This window comes from Schistocerca piceifrons, chromosome X, assembly GCF_021461385.2.
Source record: "Schistocerca piceifrons isolate TAMUIC-IGC-003096 chromosome X, iqSchPice1.1, whole genome shotgun sequence".
NCBI classification, from domain to species: Eukaryota; Metazoa; Arthropoda; class Insecta; order Orthoptera; family Acrididae; genus Schistocerca; species Schistocerca piceifrons.
The window spans coordinates 180,563,444-180,581,055 of NC_060149.1; the positions used below are offsets into that span (position 1 = coordinate 180,563,444).

General features: G+C 39.8%; 1 protein-coding gene across 5 annotated transcripts in view; it reads left to right on the top strand.

Moving 5' to 3' along the window:
- LOC124722112 overlaps positions 1-17,612 on the top strand; it is a 398,005-nt gene that overhangs the window by 344,708 nt on the left and 35,685 nt on the right. For all 5 annotated transcript variants that reach the window (XM_047247319.1, XM_047247317.1, XM_047247315.1 and 2 more), the window contains one exon: positions 13,633-13,692. In XM_047247319.1, coding sequence (XP_047103275.1) covers positions 13,633-13,692 — 60 coding nt within the window. The remainder of the gene's footprint in view (positions 1-13,632; positions 13,693-17,612) is intronic.

The window sequence follows — 17,612 nt, forward strand, 5'->3', positions numbered from 1 at the left end:
GCAGGAATATGCAACAGTGACCAAACCAGGAAAACTCCCATTTCTTGATACTACCCCTCCTTTTACAATGACCTTCTGATCTTCTGATTACATCATCTGCATCAGTCACTAACACAAGAATACAGAACCTAATTTCCACAGTGGAGAATCCCTGAACTATCTCTACTCCCTCAACAAGACACAGTTACTTTACATACACCCTATCTCCTAAATTGAAACCTTTGCCTTCCAACAGCTGAAAGAGCTCTCCAGACACAATATCAAAAATATTTCCATTGTACTGAAATTCTGCTCATGTCTCAGGACACCAGTGCCCAACAATACTGTGTTTGTATGAATATAGGCCGCACTTTCATTTTTCCTAGAGATTGACTTGAAAAATCATGGTGTGGCTTCTCCCTTAGATCATAAATCTTAAATTTCAAAATGATGTGCACATGTATGTTTTGGGTTGAAATTAATACCATTAAAAGATACTGCAGTTAACCGATACAAGCATTCAAGCCTTAAGAAGAAAATAGTGGAAAACTTACACTTTCTATGCAAATATAGTGCTAGTCTTGGAGAGAGAAAGAAACCACTGCATGATTGCTTTCTAGCACCATATGTGTATATTTGCACATGGTGTTTGTGGTGTCACCGCCAGACACCACACTTGCTAGGTGGTAGCTTTAAATCGGCCGCGGTCCATTAGTACATGTCGGACCCGCGTGTCGCCACTTTCAGTGATAGCAGACCGAGCGCCACCACACGGCAGGTCTAGAGAGACGTACTAGCACTCGCCCCAGTTGTACGGACGACTTTGCTAGCGACTACACTGACGAAGCCTCGCTCCTTTGCCGAGCAGATAGTTAGAATAGCCTTCAGCTAAGTCCATGGCTACGACCTAGCAAGGCGCCATTAGTAACATTGCATGTATCTACAGAGTCTCCCTTGTATCGTCAAGAACAATGTATACAAATGATGGATTAAAGTTAAGTATTCCAGAAGCTACGTACTTTTCTTTATAGCATTCATTACGTATCCTGTTTCAGATCTCACGCCATCCTGCTTTAGCTTAGTGCGTGCCTTTCGGCTTCCTCTCATTGTGTCTAGGCTGTCTAGTCTAGACACAACAGTGTTCCTTTACTGTAGTGCTGTTTGGCTTATCAAAATAGACCAATATTTAGCCTACATTCCCAAATTTGAACTGTAGTTCTGCGAGGAACAGATTATTTCATTGCATAAATTGTTGACTTCTCCCATATGAAACTTTAAATTCAATTGGCAAAATATTTCTTTTACATGCTATTTTGCAGCCTTCAATTTAAATCATTCCAGCTGTAGTGCCATATCCACATTTGCTGTTTTGAACTACAAAATTAAGCAAGTCTTTCTTCACATCTGGATATTTGCACTTTTGCCCTCAAAATCAATATGGACTTCTTGAACTACTTAAGAGTTTCTCTTCCCTTTCATAATGCATAGCTGATAACATGAAGCTGTTCAGTTGTTATGTAGGAATGCCAACATAATTTAGCGTCTGCATCATGTATGTAATAGTACTTCATAATCCAAGGTAAATGTAGTAGTGCAGACTATTTTTGAGACTCACTTTTTAGTATAATCTTGTGTCAGAGGTTTAGGTATGGCCTATGTTTGCACGCAGCCTATGTTTGGGCAAATAAGGTACCTATCCTAGACCTAGTGAACACTCTTGTCAATCTGTGGTGGTGCGCAGGTTCCATCTTGCATACATTTTCCATGTGTCACAATCCCCAAGACTCCCTCACTGCATTTCATAAAATTCATATTCCAAACAAATTCAAATATTGTGGGTAATCTATCTACCAAAATCTTCAGTTCTACAGGTGTTTCAGTGCTATTGAAAGACCTCATCTTCAGCCTCAAACCCAAGTTGGCTCATGCTAGATTCACTAAACATCTACTCTTCCTTTCCTGTCACCTAGATTGAAAAACACATGCCATCAACCCCTCCAACCAAATTCCAACAGCAATTGTTGTCTCTTCAAATTTATACATTAGTCCATTCCATGATCCTCCCACCTCTTCAATGGCTCCATAAAAACTTACGTCTACATCAGACCCACTAACCAGGAACAGTGCTTGCATTTTGATGACTCCTATTACTTCCACACTAAAAGCCTCTTCCATATAGTTTGGCCACCTGCTGATGATACATCTGCAATGATGAACAGCCACCCTTCCAAGTATGTTGAAGATCTTACACAGGTAGACAAAGCCCTGAGAGGATGAGCAGAAGTTGGTCCCAAATGGATGCACGAAAGATTAAGTCCAATTTATTGTTTATGAAGACAAAACTGAGCAAGGTGGTGCAGTGGTTAACACACTGGACTTGCATTCAGGAGGATGATGGTTCAAACCCGTGTCCAGCCATCCTGATTTAGGTTTTCCATGATTTCCCAAAACTGCTTCAGGCAAATGCCAGGATGGCTCCTTTGGAAGGGCACGGCTGATTTCCTTCCCTAATCTGATGGGACCAATGACCTCATTGTTTGGTCCCCTACCCCAAATCAACCAACCAAGCAATGAAAAACAAAGACAAATATTACCAAGTCCAATTGCTAGTCATGGCATTGAAGGCTACATCTGTTCAGTGTAGAGGGCATGAAGGGAGTAGGTCCATAACTGGCAGCTCCAGGAGGCAAAGGTTTTTGTTGACATCATTATTGTCACAGCTCCAGAGCCAGATCTTGATTTTGATGCTTTTGCAATCACTCAAAACAAACTCTGCTGATGTGTATGGAGCAGCTTGAGGACCCCTCCAGGGAGCAGACTGTAGCCTGGAGCTGAGACTGGCTGCTGGTGTCCAAGATCGGCATTGTTTAGGACTCTGCCACTACAACAATAGGTAATAGCAGACTAACAGCCCAAAGAAGTGGACCACGGCAAGAGTGCAATTTGGTAATGCACTTCGGCACACTATGCCCCTTGAAGCATCACTTTCACAATGGCCCAGCCCAGAAGATTGGAGATGACCACAGGAACCAATCCTGGTGGCCTTTGGCGAAGATAAGGGCCCACACTGGATCTTGGAGAGGGAAAGGCCAGTGGTTGGACTGCTGAGAAGAGGGATGGGTGGGGTGCTGGTGGGATTGAAGATGAAATAACTGTGACTGATGTGGTCGGCCCTTGAGGTGTTTTTTTTTTTGGGGGGGGGGGGGGTTGAACTGTCCTGGGGAGTGGAACCGTATGAAGTCAGAAAGAGAATAAAGACCTTGTCCAAAGGGTGATGGTGGTGGTACTTGGACAGCTGAGATTTAAAGGTGCGGATGGACATTCAGCTAGACCATAAGAAGCAGAGTGGAAAGGTGCAGTATGTATCAGTGTCATGCCATTTGCTTCACAGAAAGTGGAGAATTCTGTGGAAGCGAACTGAGGGCTGTTTTCTGTGCCAGTAGTTTCTGGCAACTCTCCAATTGAAAAATTCTGGGCAGGGTTTGAGTAGTCTGCCCTGCAGGTGTGGCAGACTAGGTGATATACAGGGGAAACCACTGCCAGCACCTACGATGATAAACCAGCAGTGTCCCAGGAAGGGCCTGTGAAATCCAGGTGTAGCTGGTACCAGGAAGCAGAAGTATCTGGCTAAGGGGAAAAAAAGACATGGAGGGGTGACCTGCTTGCACTGGCAGGTGGGGCAGTAGACATGTTGTTGGGCAAGGTGCTTGGCGAGCATAATGCCCAGTTGACTGACATGCAAGAAAAACAAGACATGCTTCTGGAGCACTGCAAGGATCATTTCCCTGCTACACCCTATCTCCACTGGAGTGAAGCAACACCTCGGCTGACATATCCACTAGTTGCATTATGCTGAAAGCAATGTGATAGGAAGTGTACTTGAAGGTGGAAGAACACATGCCTAGGTCAGGGCACATGCATGTGACACTGACAAAAAAAAAAAATATTGCCAACTGATAAGCATCTATGACAGATTGGGCATTAATCATTGTCTTGGGGTCCCCAAAAATGAGCAATGTACTGTTAGGATTTTCTGTGTTGACGATGGGAGCAGCTCATTGGCTGTTAGGAATGGGGGTGAGAATACCCTCAATTTGCAACCATTGTTGCTCCAGCTGAAGTCTCTCTCTGAGTGTGAAGGGAACATTTGTGGCTTTGAAGAACTTTGGTGTTGCTGATGGGAGAAGAGCCACATGTACATTGAAATATTTTACACTCAAGAAGGGTTGCAAGAACACTCGGCCAAAACTTGGAAAAGAGATCTTTTAGGTAAGGGTTGATGCCCAGCAACTTAATGGTGGTGACAAGAGTCATGGATTTCTAAGCCAACAGCATTGAATAGATACAGGTCCAAGAGACTGATGGCTCCATGAGCGTCCAGGACCAAAATCCTGGCTGTGAGGGAGGTCACATGGAACTGAACTTGTTCTATAAATTGGCCGTTGACTTCAATGATGCCATTGCTGTAACCATGCAGTGAGGTGTCAAAAGCTTGAAGGCAAGGGGACACTGTGCGATAATAAGGTTGCCAATGTAGGATGGTTGTGCAGGACCCCATGTCTATCTGTAGCTCGATGGGCACATTGTTGATAGCTAGCTTGAGCAACAATGATTTCTCTGAGTGGAAATGCACAGACTGAATGTAGGATATGTCCAGTAACAAATACACCCTATAATCCACCTCTACATTTGAGGGATCCACATGTGCACAGTCTACATTTATTTTGAGCACTGCTTGGCAAACTTCTGCTCTATGTCCAGATATCCCACAAGAGGTGCACTTAGCACACCAGTAGTGGGACCTAATAAAACACTTGCTGCAGGAAGGGCGCCGTTGAGCGCAGTGTCTGACTGCTGAGTCTTTGAGTGCAGTGTGTGAATCCCACCTGGGTGGGGGCAAAAATGGGGCTGAGGGCAGTGTGTTGGTCATTTGGTGAACACTTGTGATGGAACCTGTTGTGTGGCTGATGTTCTGAGAGACTGTTCAAAAGCTCTGATATTGGCAGGCATATTTTTAAGGAAGGGTCTTTTATTTCAAGGAAATTTGAGCATAGTTATTCATTGAGGGTGTGCACGAGAATCATGTCCTGGACCAAGGAAGCCACACATGATTGCTGACACTGAGGATTACTACACTGGAAACAGCAATCGTGAGATAAATCCTGGAAGCATATGTCTATTCACGGTAAGTCTGTCCATTAAGTTTTGATATAAAATCTTGTGGTGAGCTGCTGCCACATGCACCTGGGCATGAAAGTATTCTAACAAACTGGACTTCTATCTGTCATATGTCAGAACATGGAGTCCCACTTCTGAGTTAAGTTGTTGCAGAAGGTGGTAAATGTCTGGGTCCGCACATGCCAGGAAAAGTGCACCTCTGGGTATTACCTGTGATGCTGTAGGCTAAGTAGTGCTGTTCCATGCATGCAACTTAGTTTGCCCATGGCTCGACCTACATGTTGTACTACTGGAACAGTGGGGGCACCATCCAGGAGCCCTTTACTGTGAAGTCAATCCAGGAAATTGAGAGCTACGAAGGTGACTTGGAGATGGCCAACAGCTGCTTGATCAGGACTTCATGGGTGTGCTTCATTTGGCAGAGCACAGCCCAGGCACTGACCTAAATACTGCCTGGGCACTGGGATACTGCAGTTACCACTTTCGATCATGTGGCCTGCTGAAGAGAAAAGATCTGCCCGGCCAGTGACCCAGCCACCTGAGGCACGGGTGGAGCATAGCCATCCTAGAAGAGCTGCCCTAGTGAGATCCGTGCCTGCATAACCCATCTGTGTTGTTGGTTGCTGGCTGTGTAGTCACAAGGCCTCGACACAACAGGAAAATGGTTTCAATGATACCCTGGCTGCACAATCTGGCAGGTTCATCCTTGACAGCCAGTAAAAGAGAAAAAGGAATCAGTCAAGTGTGACAAACTTTGGGAACAGCTGTTGGTTTAAGGGTGATATGAGCATCATAGTTTTTTGCAGCACCTAGTTCAGGTGAAAACAGACTCACCAAACTCAAGGTAAAGGTCATCCAACACCTGAAACAAGATAGAGACAGAAATGAGATGCACGGCATCTTGAATTTGAAAACCAAAAACCGTGAATGTGTTGAGTCCAAAAATATTCTCCAACATCACTGTCAATGGCCGAAAATGTGATTGCCCTCATGACCTCCCGATACTCAATGTCGATCATAAACTGCCCTTGAACCATGATTGGCTGCGTGCTGCCACTGACCAAAAACCAATTGGTGGAGGAAAGAGGATGACGACCCAAGTGATGGTAGACTTTAAGATTCACATGAGATTCAGAGGCCCCAATATTGACCTGGAAATGGAATGGCTGTTGCTGAATTTGCATTCTTACTAGGAATGCTGAGCTCCTGGCAGGGCACACTGGTGTAACACTATGGACATCTGTAAACAGTACATTCACATTTGAGGGATGGCTGATCAGGTGGCTAGAACAAACAGTTTCCACATGGCCTTGTTTATAGCAGGCTGCACAGTATGCCCCTCCACCCCCTTCCCCCAGTGTGGGAGTGACTATGGGCAGCATATGGACAAAGTTGGGACACAAGGGCAATCTTCATTGGAAAGGGTCACAATTTGCATTGGAAAGGTGGAAAAGGTCACAGTCTGATTGCCAATGGTGTGGACAAAAGGGAGAACACTGAGGGTGTCGGTGAACAAAACCTTTGCTGTGAGGCCGAACACATGGACACTGTCAGTTTCATCCCCAAACTATTCAGTTGGAGGCTTTGACACTTCAAACACCTGTGTGATAGTCAGAAGTTCCTCAGCTGTAGGATCTTATCAATGCAACACCACCTGACGCACCTATCTGTCCAGAGCAGAACAGATGACGATGTCATGTATTAGAGAATTGGCATAAAACTGTTTACAATGAGCACAAATAAATCTGCATGTCCTGCTTCAACCCCAGAGGTTGGCTGCCTATGCTTGATAGGACTGGCCTAGTTTCTTTTCTCTCTGATAAAATTCCATATGGGAAGACACAACATGGTTTTGCTTTAGATAGTGAAGAACTGAGTCTCTCATGCATTTCAGGAGATGACAATGCCACTGGACCTTTTAACGGAGCAAGTTCCTGAAGCCAATGAAATCTTACAGCTAAATCCAAGCCAAGAAAAAATATTATTGCAAATATGGGTACTCCACCTGAAATGCTGTGATGTGCTTTTGCAGATATTGCACGTATGAGTTCCAATCCTCCTTCACCTCTTCAAATGGTGGAAAGGATGGGAGAGCAGGTGGACATGCAGAGGGCAGTTGTGGAGGGATTGTTGTACCTTGTTAAGTCATAACCAACTGGCGAATCAAGTCTGTACTCCAATTCAAATTACTTTGTGATTGATATTTTGGTGAGCTGAGTGGTAGGAGTCAGCCACAATCCAATATTTTGCAAGCATCACATGCTCATTGTGTTGCCTGTTGTGTAGGTCACATGCATTGCTATTAGATTAGATTTACTTTCATTCCAATTGATCTGTAGTAAGGAGGTCCTCCAGGGTGTAAAACATATCAGAAAAACAATAATACATGACAAATATTTACAACTAGAGCAAATAAGCTAATGTACCTTCCACAGGTCCCAAGTGGAATGATCGTCTTTTTTTTTTTTTTTTTTTTTTTTTAATGAACACTATATGAAAGGATCATTTTACAACACTCATTTACTAAGATTGCATTAATGCACAGAATTTAAAATTTAAAAAAAATGTTCTCTTATTTATAAGGTAATGAACATATAATAGAACTACTGCAATACTTATTTACAATGAACGCATTACTGCACTGAAATGGTGTAGAAGTTTACTGTGTGCGTGTGTGCATGTTAAGCTTTTTATGGCTTCGGGCACGTTATTGAAAATGTGTGTTCCTGAATAATGCACACCTTTTTTGTACAAGAGTAAGTGACTTTAAATCCTTGTGAAGATTATTCTTATTTCTAGTACTGATTCCGTGAACTTTAATGTTGGTTTGAAAAAGTGACATATTTTCAATGACAAATTCCACTAAGGAATAAATATATTTGGAAGCTGTAGTTAGTATCCCTAGTTCCCTAACAGGCCTCTGCAGGATGTTCTTGAGTTCATACCACATATAACTCTTACTGCAAGTTTTTGTGCCTGGAAAACTTTAGCTTGGCTTGATGACTTACCTCAAAAAATAATCCCATATGACATTATGGAGTGCAAGTAAGCATAGTATGCCAGCTTTTTCATTTTTTCCCCCCTATGTCTGACAGAATTTTCATTGCAAATAGAGGTTTGTTTAGACTCATCAGCAGTTCTGTGGTGTGCTATTCCCAGTTGAATTTATTATCAAGCTGTAATCCCAAGATTTTAACACTGTCCACTTCTTCTTTCTGCTTGTCATCACATGTTAGGCATATACTTGTGTGACACTCCTTACAAGTTCTCAACTGAATGTAGTCTGTTTTTTCAAAGTTTAGTGACAAAGAATTGGCTAGGAACCAGTGATTAATGTCCACAAATATTTTAGTAGCTGATCTTTCTAAGGCTGCAGTTGATTTGCTATTTATCGTAATGTTTGTATCATCAGCAAACGAAACAAACTTGACATCTGGTAATATTACTGATGGAAGGACAACGATATACACAAGAAAAAGTAAGGGCCCTAAGATGGAACCTTGTGGGATTCCACATGTAATTAGTTCCCTGTTGGATGATGCCTGATAGCTTAATACATGTCTCTTTCCTAATAACACCCTTTGTTTCCTGCCGGAGATATAAGATTTGAAACATTTTGCAGCATTTTCTGTTACACCATAATATTCTAATTTACTTAAAAAGATATTATGATTTACAGAGTCAAGTGCCTTCGACAGATCACAAAATATACCAGTTACCTGCAATTTTTTTGTCTAATGAATTAAGTACATTTTCACTGTAAGTATAGATAGCCTTCTCAGTGTCAGAACCCTTTAGAAATCCAAACTGTGACTTTGACTGTATGTTATTTGTGATAAGATGGTTAAAAAGCTAATTCTGCATTACCTTTTCTAAAATTTTTGAGAATGCTGGAAAAAGTGAAATTGGATGGAAATTTGACTCTATTTCTTTATCTCCCTTCTTGAACAGCGGCTTAACTTCAGCATATTTCAACCATTCAGGAAATATTCCACTGATAAACAACTGATTACACAGATATGGATATAATAGAGGGGAACATTCCATGTGGGAAAAATATATCTAAAATCAAAGATGATGTGACTTGCCAAACGAAAGCGCTGGCAGGTCGATAGACACACAAACAAACACAAACATACACACAAAATTCAAGCTTTTGCAACCAACGGTTGCTTCATCAGGAAAGAGGGAAGGAGAGGGAAAGACAAAAGGATGTGGGTTTTAAGGGAGAGGGTAAGGAGTCATTCCAATCCCGGATCCAACCACACATACACATTGGTGTATGTGCGGTTGGATATGGGTGTGTGTGCGAGTGTATACCTGTCCTTTTTCCCCCCTAAGGTAAGTCTTTCCACTCCCGGGATTGGAATGACTCCTTACCCTCTCCCTTAAAACCCACATCCTTTCGTCTTTCCCTCTCCTTCCCTCTTTCCTGATGAAGCAACCATTGGTTGCGAAAGCTTGAATTTTGTGTGTATGTTTGTTTTGTTTGTGTGTCTATCGACCTGCCAGCGCTTTCGTTTGGTAAGTCACATCATCTTTGTTTTTTGATTACACAGATAGCTTAATATGCTACTTAACTCTGAATCACATTCTTTTATTAGCTTTGTTAGTATCTCAGCATATCCACTAGGTGTTTTTCATTTTAAAGATTTTATGATGGACATTACTTCTTCTGGGGTAGTGAGGGTCAAATTCATATTATGGAAATTACTTGAAATGTCTGTGGTGTGAGGTATCCCATTGCAGCATCTAAAGAACCTGATAACCCCATCTTTTCAGTTAAAATGTTTGTTAAAGGGTTCTGCAACACTATACACATTTCACTGATGTATCATTTACTCTTAATGCTATTTGCCCCTCTTCCTATCTGGTTCTACCAGTCTTCTCCTTCACTATATCCCACATTGTCTTTATTTTTTTTATCTGATGTGACTATCTTTTCCTCGTAATATATTTGCTTTAATGTCTGTATTACAGTCTTTAATATTTTGCTTTATTTCTTGTAATGTGCTATAGCTTCAACATCAGAACTGTTTCGGATTGACTGATAGTTTCCTTTTTGTTTTACAAGATACCCCTATTCCTTGAGTAATCCATGGATTCTTTGTAGACTTTGCTCTAACCTTGGTTAGATTTCGGGGAAAACAGTGTTCAAATAAGGTAAGCACTTTATTAGCAAAAGTGTTGTATTTTTCATTCATGCGCAAAAGTGTTGTATTTTTCATTCATGCCATAAGCTCTGTGCACATCACTCCAGTGAATGTCTCTGAGGAGTATCCTAAAATAATCAATTTTTGGCTTATTGATTACTCTCTTGAGTTCAGATTTAACAGATTTTATATCCTGTTCAGTATTAACATTTAACAGAAGGAACTGCATGTCATGGCTGAGAGGCCATTGACTATTGGTTTTGTAATATAATTTTGTTCATTGAACTTTTCTATGAAGATATTATCAGCTGCTGTTTGCGAGCAATTGGCTACCCCTTTACAGTGGGAATTATGTTGAATGATAGTGTTACTAACTCAAATAAGTCTTTAAGGAACTCTACATTGGAATGACCAGCAACCACTATTTATTTGTTTTTGGTTGTTAAATGGGCCAGTACAGTTTCAAGGTGGTTTATGAACTGATTAAAGTTATCTGCAGGTGCTCAATATACACTTAATATTATGAAGGATTTTTTATGAAATTCTACTTCTGTTGCACATGCTTCCATATGCTGTTCTAGGCAAAATTTATGAATGTATATGTTCTTAAACTTATGACAGTTCCTGATTAATGAACAATGCCAACCTAAATCCTGTAACACTTAAAAGTTCTATACCAGTGGTCACATGATGTTCAGAGAGGCAGATTATGTCAATTGGGTTTGAGGACTCTTATTCATCTATGCAGATAATTAATTCATTAATTTTATTTCTCAGTCCTCAAATAGTTTGATGCAATAAAGATAGCTGACATTTCACATTGACCGAGTTAAAATTGGATAGAGTAGAAATTTCTGATGGTTGTTGAAAATCCTTAACCAATAGCTGTTTATGCGGATGTAATAAGCTAGAATTACGTTTTTTGGTTTCTTTCTCAAACTGAAGGTTTGTCTCAATCCTAACCCCTATTGAAACTTGGTTTCTTTCTTTCCTGTCTATCCTAAAAAATGGTTTTTACTGAACCCTATAACCATTGGTATTTTATCACTCATGATAGTGCCTCCCTCCTTTAACTTTCCTGCTATTTTCCCAACCAGTTTGCTGTTCCCTTTACTGTTGAGGAGAAGGTCATGCCTAGTATAATCCCGCCTATTGAGAGAATCAACAGGAACCACCCCAATGTGTGACCCCACACCTGACACAATCAGCCATTCCAACTTCAAAGTAACTCTCCTGATGGGAGAGTTCAAATGAGGTCAGTCTTGGCACCCAAGAACAGATACAAACTCAACACTAGTATCCTTTGATGCTGATGCAATCTTTGCCAGGTCACACTCTATACTGTACCCAGGATCTCTTTCAGTACTATTACCTGGCCCACCCACTATAACCACAGCGTCTTCCTTAGTGAAATCTTTGCACTACAGCACCCATCACACCAAAGCCCCGCCCTAACAATTCTATGGCGAGACAAGCACTTTTCACTTTTGATAATCGTGATAGTTTATTAAGAGTAAGTCAGTTAAATTACAGATAAATATGAAAATATGATTCCACAAATTTGGCCTATACACAACTGTATATAAACAAAAACAACAGTGCAAAGTTTTTGAAGCAACAACTTAAACTTTACGCTACTTTCTAGAAATGTAAGTTTAATAATGAAGAGGTATACTACGGTTAAATTGCTGGAGGGAGAAAAAAACAATTAAACAAAATTCTATAGACTTGCTATGGCAAAATATAAACAGAAAATATGACTATAACCCGACTGTACATCTTCTCGTGTTTGATGCTATATTTTGGGAAGAAAAATGAAACCTTTAATGATATGCTTAAAAAGCACTCCAATACACCTATTTGCCATGTAATCAGTACTAAACTAAATGTTGTTATAATGTAAAATGACTTATCTTTAAGAGAACACCAAAACTCACACTAGTCGCCTGGCTGTAGGGGAGCAAAGTGTGGCTGGCTGCAGGTTGGCAACAATGCCTTCTGCCACTGCAATCTGTCCAATATAAAATAATTTTAATTGGAGTATAACTGCTGATGTTATTGTTCAAACTGCTGTTGTTGCTGAATAAGCTGCTGCTGTAACAACATACCAAATGCTGAATCCATTGTACTCACAGAACACCCATGGAATGAAACAATCTCATTGCCAAAAATGGTAGAATCTGCAGTTCTTTATTATAGCAACCAAATACACAAGAAGTATGATGGTGAGGCAAAGCATCAGAATTTCACAGGCATGTGAAAATATTAACAGAAGAATAGCAGTTGAGGCTTAGTCTGATAATGTGCAAAGTTCGTCATACAGAAACACAGAACAATCCTAATCAGTAAGTGGAACCTTCTGTGAGCACAGCCGATGCAAGAGAGAGTGAGGCTGTGCTGGCAGCATACTGTTGGGACCACTCAACAAGCAGTGATGCTTGTTGTAGCGAGTGAAGTGGACACTCTTGTTTTGACCTCTCACTCATGCCAGTGAACATGAATTCTGCAATCATGGTGACAGCTTATATGAGCATGCTGCCACAGTTTTGCATTTTTAAGAGCTGGGCTTTCACCAGTATATATCTGTAGGTATTGTGGCTGTTACACCACCTGGAAGGAAATAATTAACTGTCAGCCATGAAAAGTTGAAAGCTACATTAGCAACTGCCAGCTTGCTTTATTTGGCTGCTATGAATTGTTTTGATGTTAAAGTAAGAGGACAGTTTCCTCCTGTCCCTAACACTAAGCAGAACTTGTCACAGTCTCCTATTTGAAGAGAGTGCTGCCTGGTGATGGCTCTGTTGAAGTGAACTTTGTATGTGACAAATGACCAACAGTGTAGCCCCTTGTTTCTAGTGAATAGCCTCGCTCTAGTGTGATGAAGCCTTGTCCCTCCTGTTTGAGCAGAAGTTACTCCCAAACATTAGAGGAGAGGTGGCCCCCTTAGGTAAATAGAATCTTGGGAGGGGAATGAATCAGATGTACACTTAGTGTGTATCATGCAGGGAGAGGGTATCATGCAGCACATATATTTCAAATTAGTGTTGAACAAAGCTTCTGAGTGAAAATCTTCCAGTGTTACTGAAATTTCTTTATACCTAAAAGTGATTATACTGTACATAATATCGTGATGCAATTTTTGTAAGCACATTAATGTTTATATCATTCACTCTCTGAACATGTTAATCTTAAATTTATTTTAGTAGCAGTGATCACTGGTGCTGTCTGATATTTTTCACAATAGGAAATGTTAGCTTTGTTTTTTTCTGTATGTTTGAATTGTTGTAGCTTCTGCAATTGCTATTGTTGTTATGTTTTGCAGCTCCGCCGTGGGAGCCCAGTAATGAGACTCAGAATCCAGTTAGGAGTTCCTCTGCATCAGGTATGGTAAAAAGTCTGTTATAATAAGACATCCTCTTAACCATCTATCAGTGTGTGTTATGTCAGCTACAGGTGACACTGCTATGAGAACTGTTGCTCAGTGTAAGTATATAGAAGTAGAAAAACATCCAGGCAGCTGTTTTATGAGACACCTATTGTAGTGCCACTCTAGTGGGTTTATTAACTTCCCCCTCGTTCATTTCTCTCTCATGTATGTGTGGTGTTTTTGTATTATGCTCATAGTAATATGTGCTAGAGTGAGTATAGTGTGACTCCTGTCACAAGGCTGTTGGACAACTTCAGTAGACTACATTATTTACAATTATTATTATTATTATTATTATTATAACAGCATACAGTAGCTAATGCAATAGATGAAAAGCCACAAATAATGAGCTGGTGTGATGTTTACTACCATCTAAAGAAATAAATGACATAACTCACTTCAGCATATCTGCAACCAGTTACCACTAAAGTTAAAGTAAGTACATGTATCTTAATCTGGAACTTTAGTTGGAATAAGTTTCACAGCTAGCACGAATTTTCTGAATGACAACATTTTTATACACTGGCTGCCATTGACTGGATTAAAATATTCCCTTATTTTGCAGTAACTAGTTTGCAGATTCAGCTGTGTAGCCACCTTCAAGTGATCATCTGAAATACATATCAGATTCAACATAGTTAAAATACTGAAGCTTACACCCAGTTAAACACTGTTAAAAAGCATAGGGGGTTGAAATAGTGTGCAATAGAATTACATGTGTTAATGTAGAATTACAACTGGTAGGCATACAATAAATGTGAACATTTGTTAAGTAAAATATTTTACATGATTTTTATAATACAGCCAACTGATTAGAGAGTAAAATCTTGTTGCAGCAGGTCGGCTGTATTATGCAAATCATGTTCTTGTATGGGCACTGTCTCGCAGCCATGTTTAAAATTGTAAAATATTTTACCACATTACTAGATTATACAACAGAATAAATTTCACCAAGTGTTTCTTGAACAGTATTGGCATATACTGTGACACCTTTGGACCAGTTGCTTATTGATGCATACTGCATTGTGTCATTCAAATAAGATTACAGTAGCATTTATTAACCTACAGAAGTAACACTGCAATGCATGAATAGTAGAAAGGGGGCGAATGACTAGTATTTCTTTATTATGTGCACTGGGAGCATAGAGAGAACATATCTAGATTTCTGTTAATTGAGAAATAGTTGATACTGTTGTTGTTACAAGTTGTTAAAATAATAAATAAATATAATATTTTTGTAAGAGTTCTGTTTCACACAGCATACTAGAATAAAATGCAAGCCTATGCATAGTTTCCCGTGTTCACCCTCAACAATAACTGCCATGATGGGACATCCAGATAAAGTTATGAACAATAGTAATTAACTGCAACAATATTATCTAAAGTTTTTGGTTTACATGGTGCACTATAATAGACACAAGGAAAGTTCACAAACACACAAACAATCTCTTATCTGTATCTTTACCAACAGCAGCAGTGAAAGAACGTTAACATAAAAACATGAAAATGTAAGAAGCTAGAGAACTCCAGGATGGGATAACAATATTATTATGAAAAGTATAGATTGCTACTCATCATATAGAGGAGACATTTAGTCACAGACAGGCACCAGGCATAAGAAGAAGATTAGTTTTTGGCCAAAAGGCCTTCTTCTGAAGTAGGAAGCTCACACACATTCACAAAAGCACAACTCACACACATATGATCACAGTCTCTGGATGCAGCAGCCAGAGACAGAGGCCATGGTGTGAGAGTTGTGTTTGTGTGAATGTGTGTGTGCTTTCTGCTTCCAAAGGCAGCCTTTAGGCTGATAGCTATGTAGCAGTCTTTTTGTTGCACCTGTCTGTGACTGAACGCCGCCTCTGTGTGGCGAGAAGCAGTCTATCCTCTTAATATTATTGCTGCTGCTGCTGCTGCTGTTGTTGTTAAAAAGCTAGAGAGATGAGGCTTGTGCCCTTCACAAATTGGGCACTTTATTGCTTGTGCATGATCATAGTGCTAAAAATCAGTGTGCTACTAAGTTCATTAAAATCCAGTAAAAAATGAAGCAATGCATGCACACAGTTTAATGTTTTATCAGGTATCTTTGGCCTTGTTCTTAAAGAAAAATGCAGAAAATTGCAGGCATACATTTTCATACTATATTACATTATACTGGGCTTGTAATACAAAAAATTTTTCATCTTCATCACACAGTATTGTAATTTTTATTAAAATATGAGAGAACAAATTGTTGCCCGATGAGAAAGTTAAGAATATTTATTGGAGTATTTAACACAACCGAGCATCTAACACTTTGAAAATACACATCATATTGCATATACAAAATGACTGACTACAAATAGCACATTGATGTGAACTGTAATACCATAACCGGAAGACTAAGGGCTGTAAGAGCCTCCATGGCATGAGGGCATTTCAAACAGGTGCCTCTAGATGTTGTGCATGCTCTCATAGCTACAAACTTAATACTAAACATAATATCAGAGTGGAAAAATTTAAGTGCATATTAGATGTTTGTAGAGTTAGGAAATTCAAAAGCTGTAAATGATATCTGTATGGAGATTTCAGCCTCAATAAGTGCACTCTGTGATACAGAAGTACAAAGGTAATGTACATCATTACGAGTGTACAATTTTTTGCATACTAGACCCATCCCCTATATTTTTTAGTGTTGTGTGACTGGACGAATATTTTGACTGTAACCCAAGAATGTCCATTTGGTGGTTTAGTCTGTGTAAGTCCTCTTCTTTATTCTTTTTGTCCAAACAGCTGGTTGTTGTTTTATATGCAGTATTTTGACTGTGTTACACCTGATACCTATTTCAATCTGTCATGTGAAAGTGGCTACATAACCAGAACTAAGAAGCAGTAAATGCAAAATCAGTGGCTATATTAATCCAGCCAATGACAGCCTGTGTGGCAGAAGCAGTCATTTAGTTAATGTTTGAATACTGATGTTGATTTCATGCCAAATGAAACACCTGGTTTGTAAACTGTTTCCGACCCCATCCTTCCACCCAGAGCTACTAATCTTGTATCATAGGAGAACTTATGTAGAATTGGGAACTGCAGGAGAGAGATGCTGAAGAGTAAAACTCTGTTATGGCCTGTGTGCAGTGTCTGGGAGTCTCAGTATGAACATAATTTCTGAAAATCAATTATCTAGGTTTTTTATTATTTTTGGAAATATGTTTAAGTACAAGTACATATAGACCATAAAAGGCAGGAGTTCAACAAATGCATTATGAGCACTGTTTTGTCATGCTGCTTTAATGTTGAATGGTTTAATTTATAAGAAAAGAAGTCATTTCAGAAGATTTTTAAAATCACAGGGAGAGAGGCTGGCAGATACTTACCTTCAGTGATCAGTACTCAGAATACTTACAGTATAAACACCTACAATAGAACATAGAACTCAAAGCTCTTGGAACAAGAAGTTCTTTCTTCAGAGAGGTGAGAGGGATGGTGTGGGATTGAGTAGAAAGGATCAGTCGAATTCCAAGCCTAACGAGACCCTGCTGAGATGAGGAGATATGGAAGTAGAGGTAAAGAAAGGGTGTCACAGTGAGTAGAATATCAGAGATAGTACATTAGTAGCACTATGCTAGCACTGGATGGTATGAGGAGCAGAGTGAGAAATAATGATACAATAAGTAGATGATAGACTGAAAGGCTTCCAGTACTCATTATTATTTTTGCCTGAGATTTTAACAGTTACATGGTTTGACAAAAAAGTAGTTTTCTGGAATGTGTTAACTAAGTTTGTTTTTCATTTTCAGTTTTATTGTTGAGCTTATTGCAAAATTCTGTCATTTATTTTTTATATCATTCTTATATTTCTGTATGTGTTTAAAATGGCAAGAATCATCTGC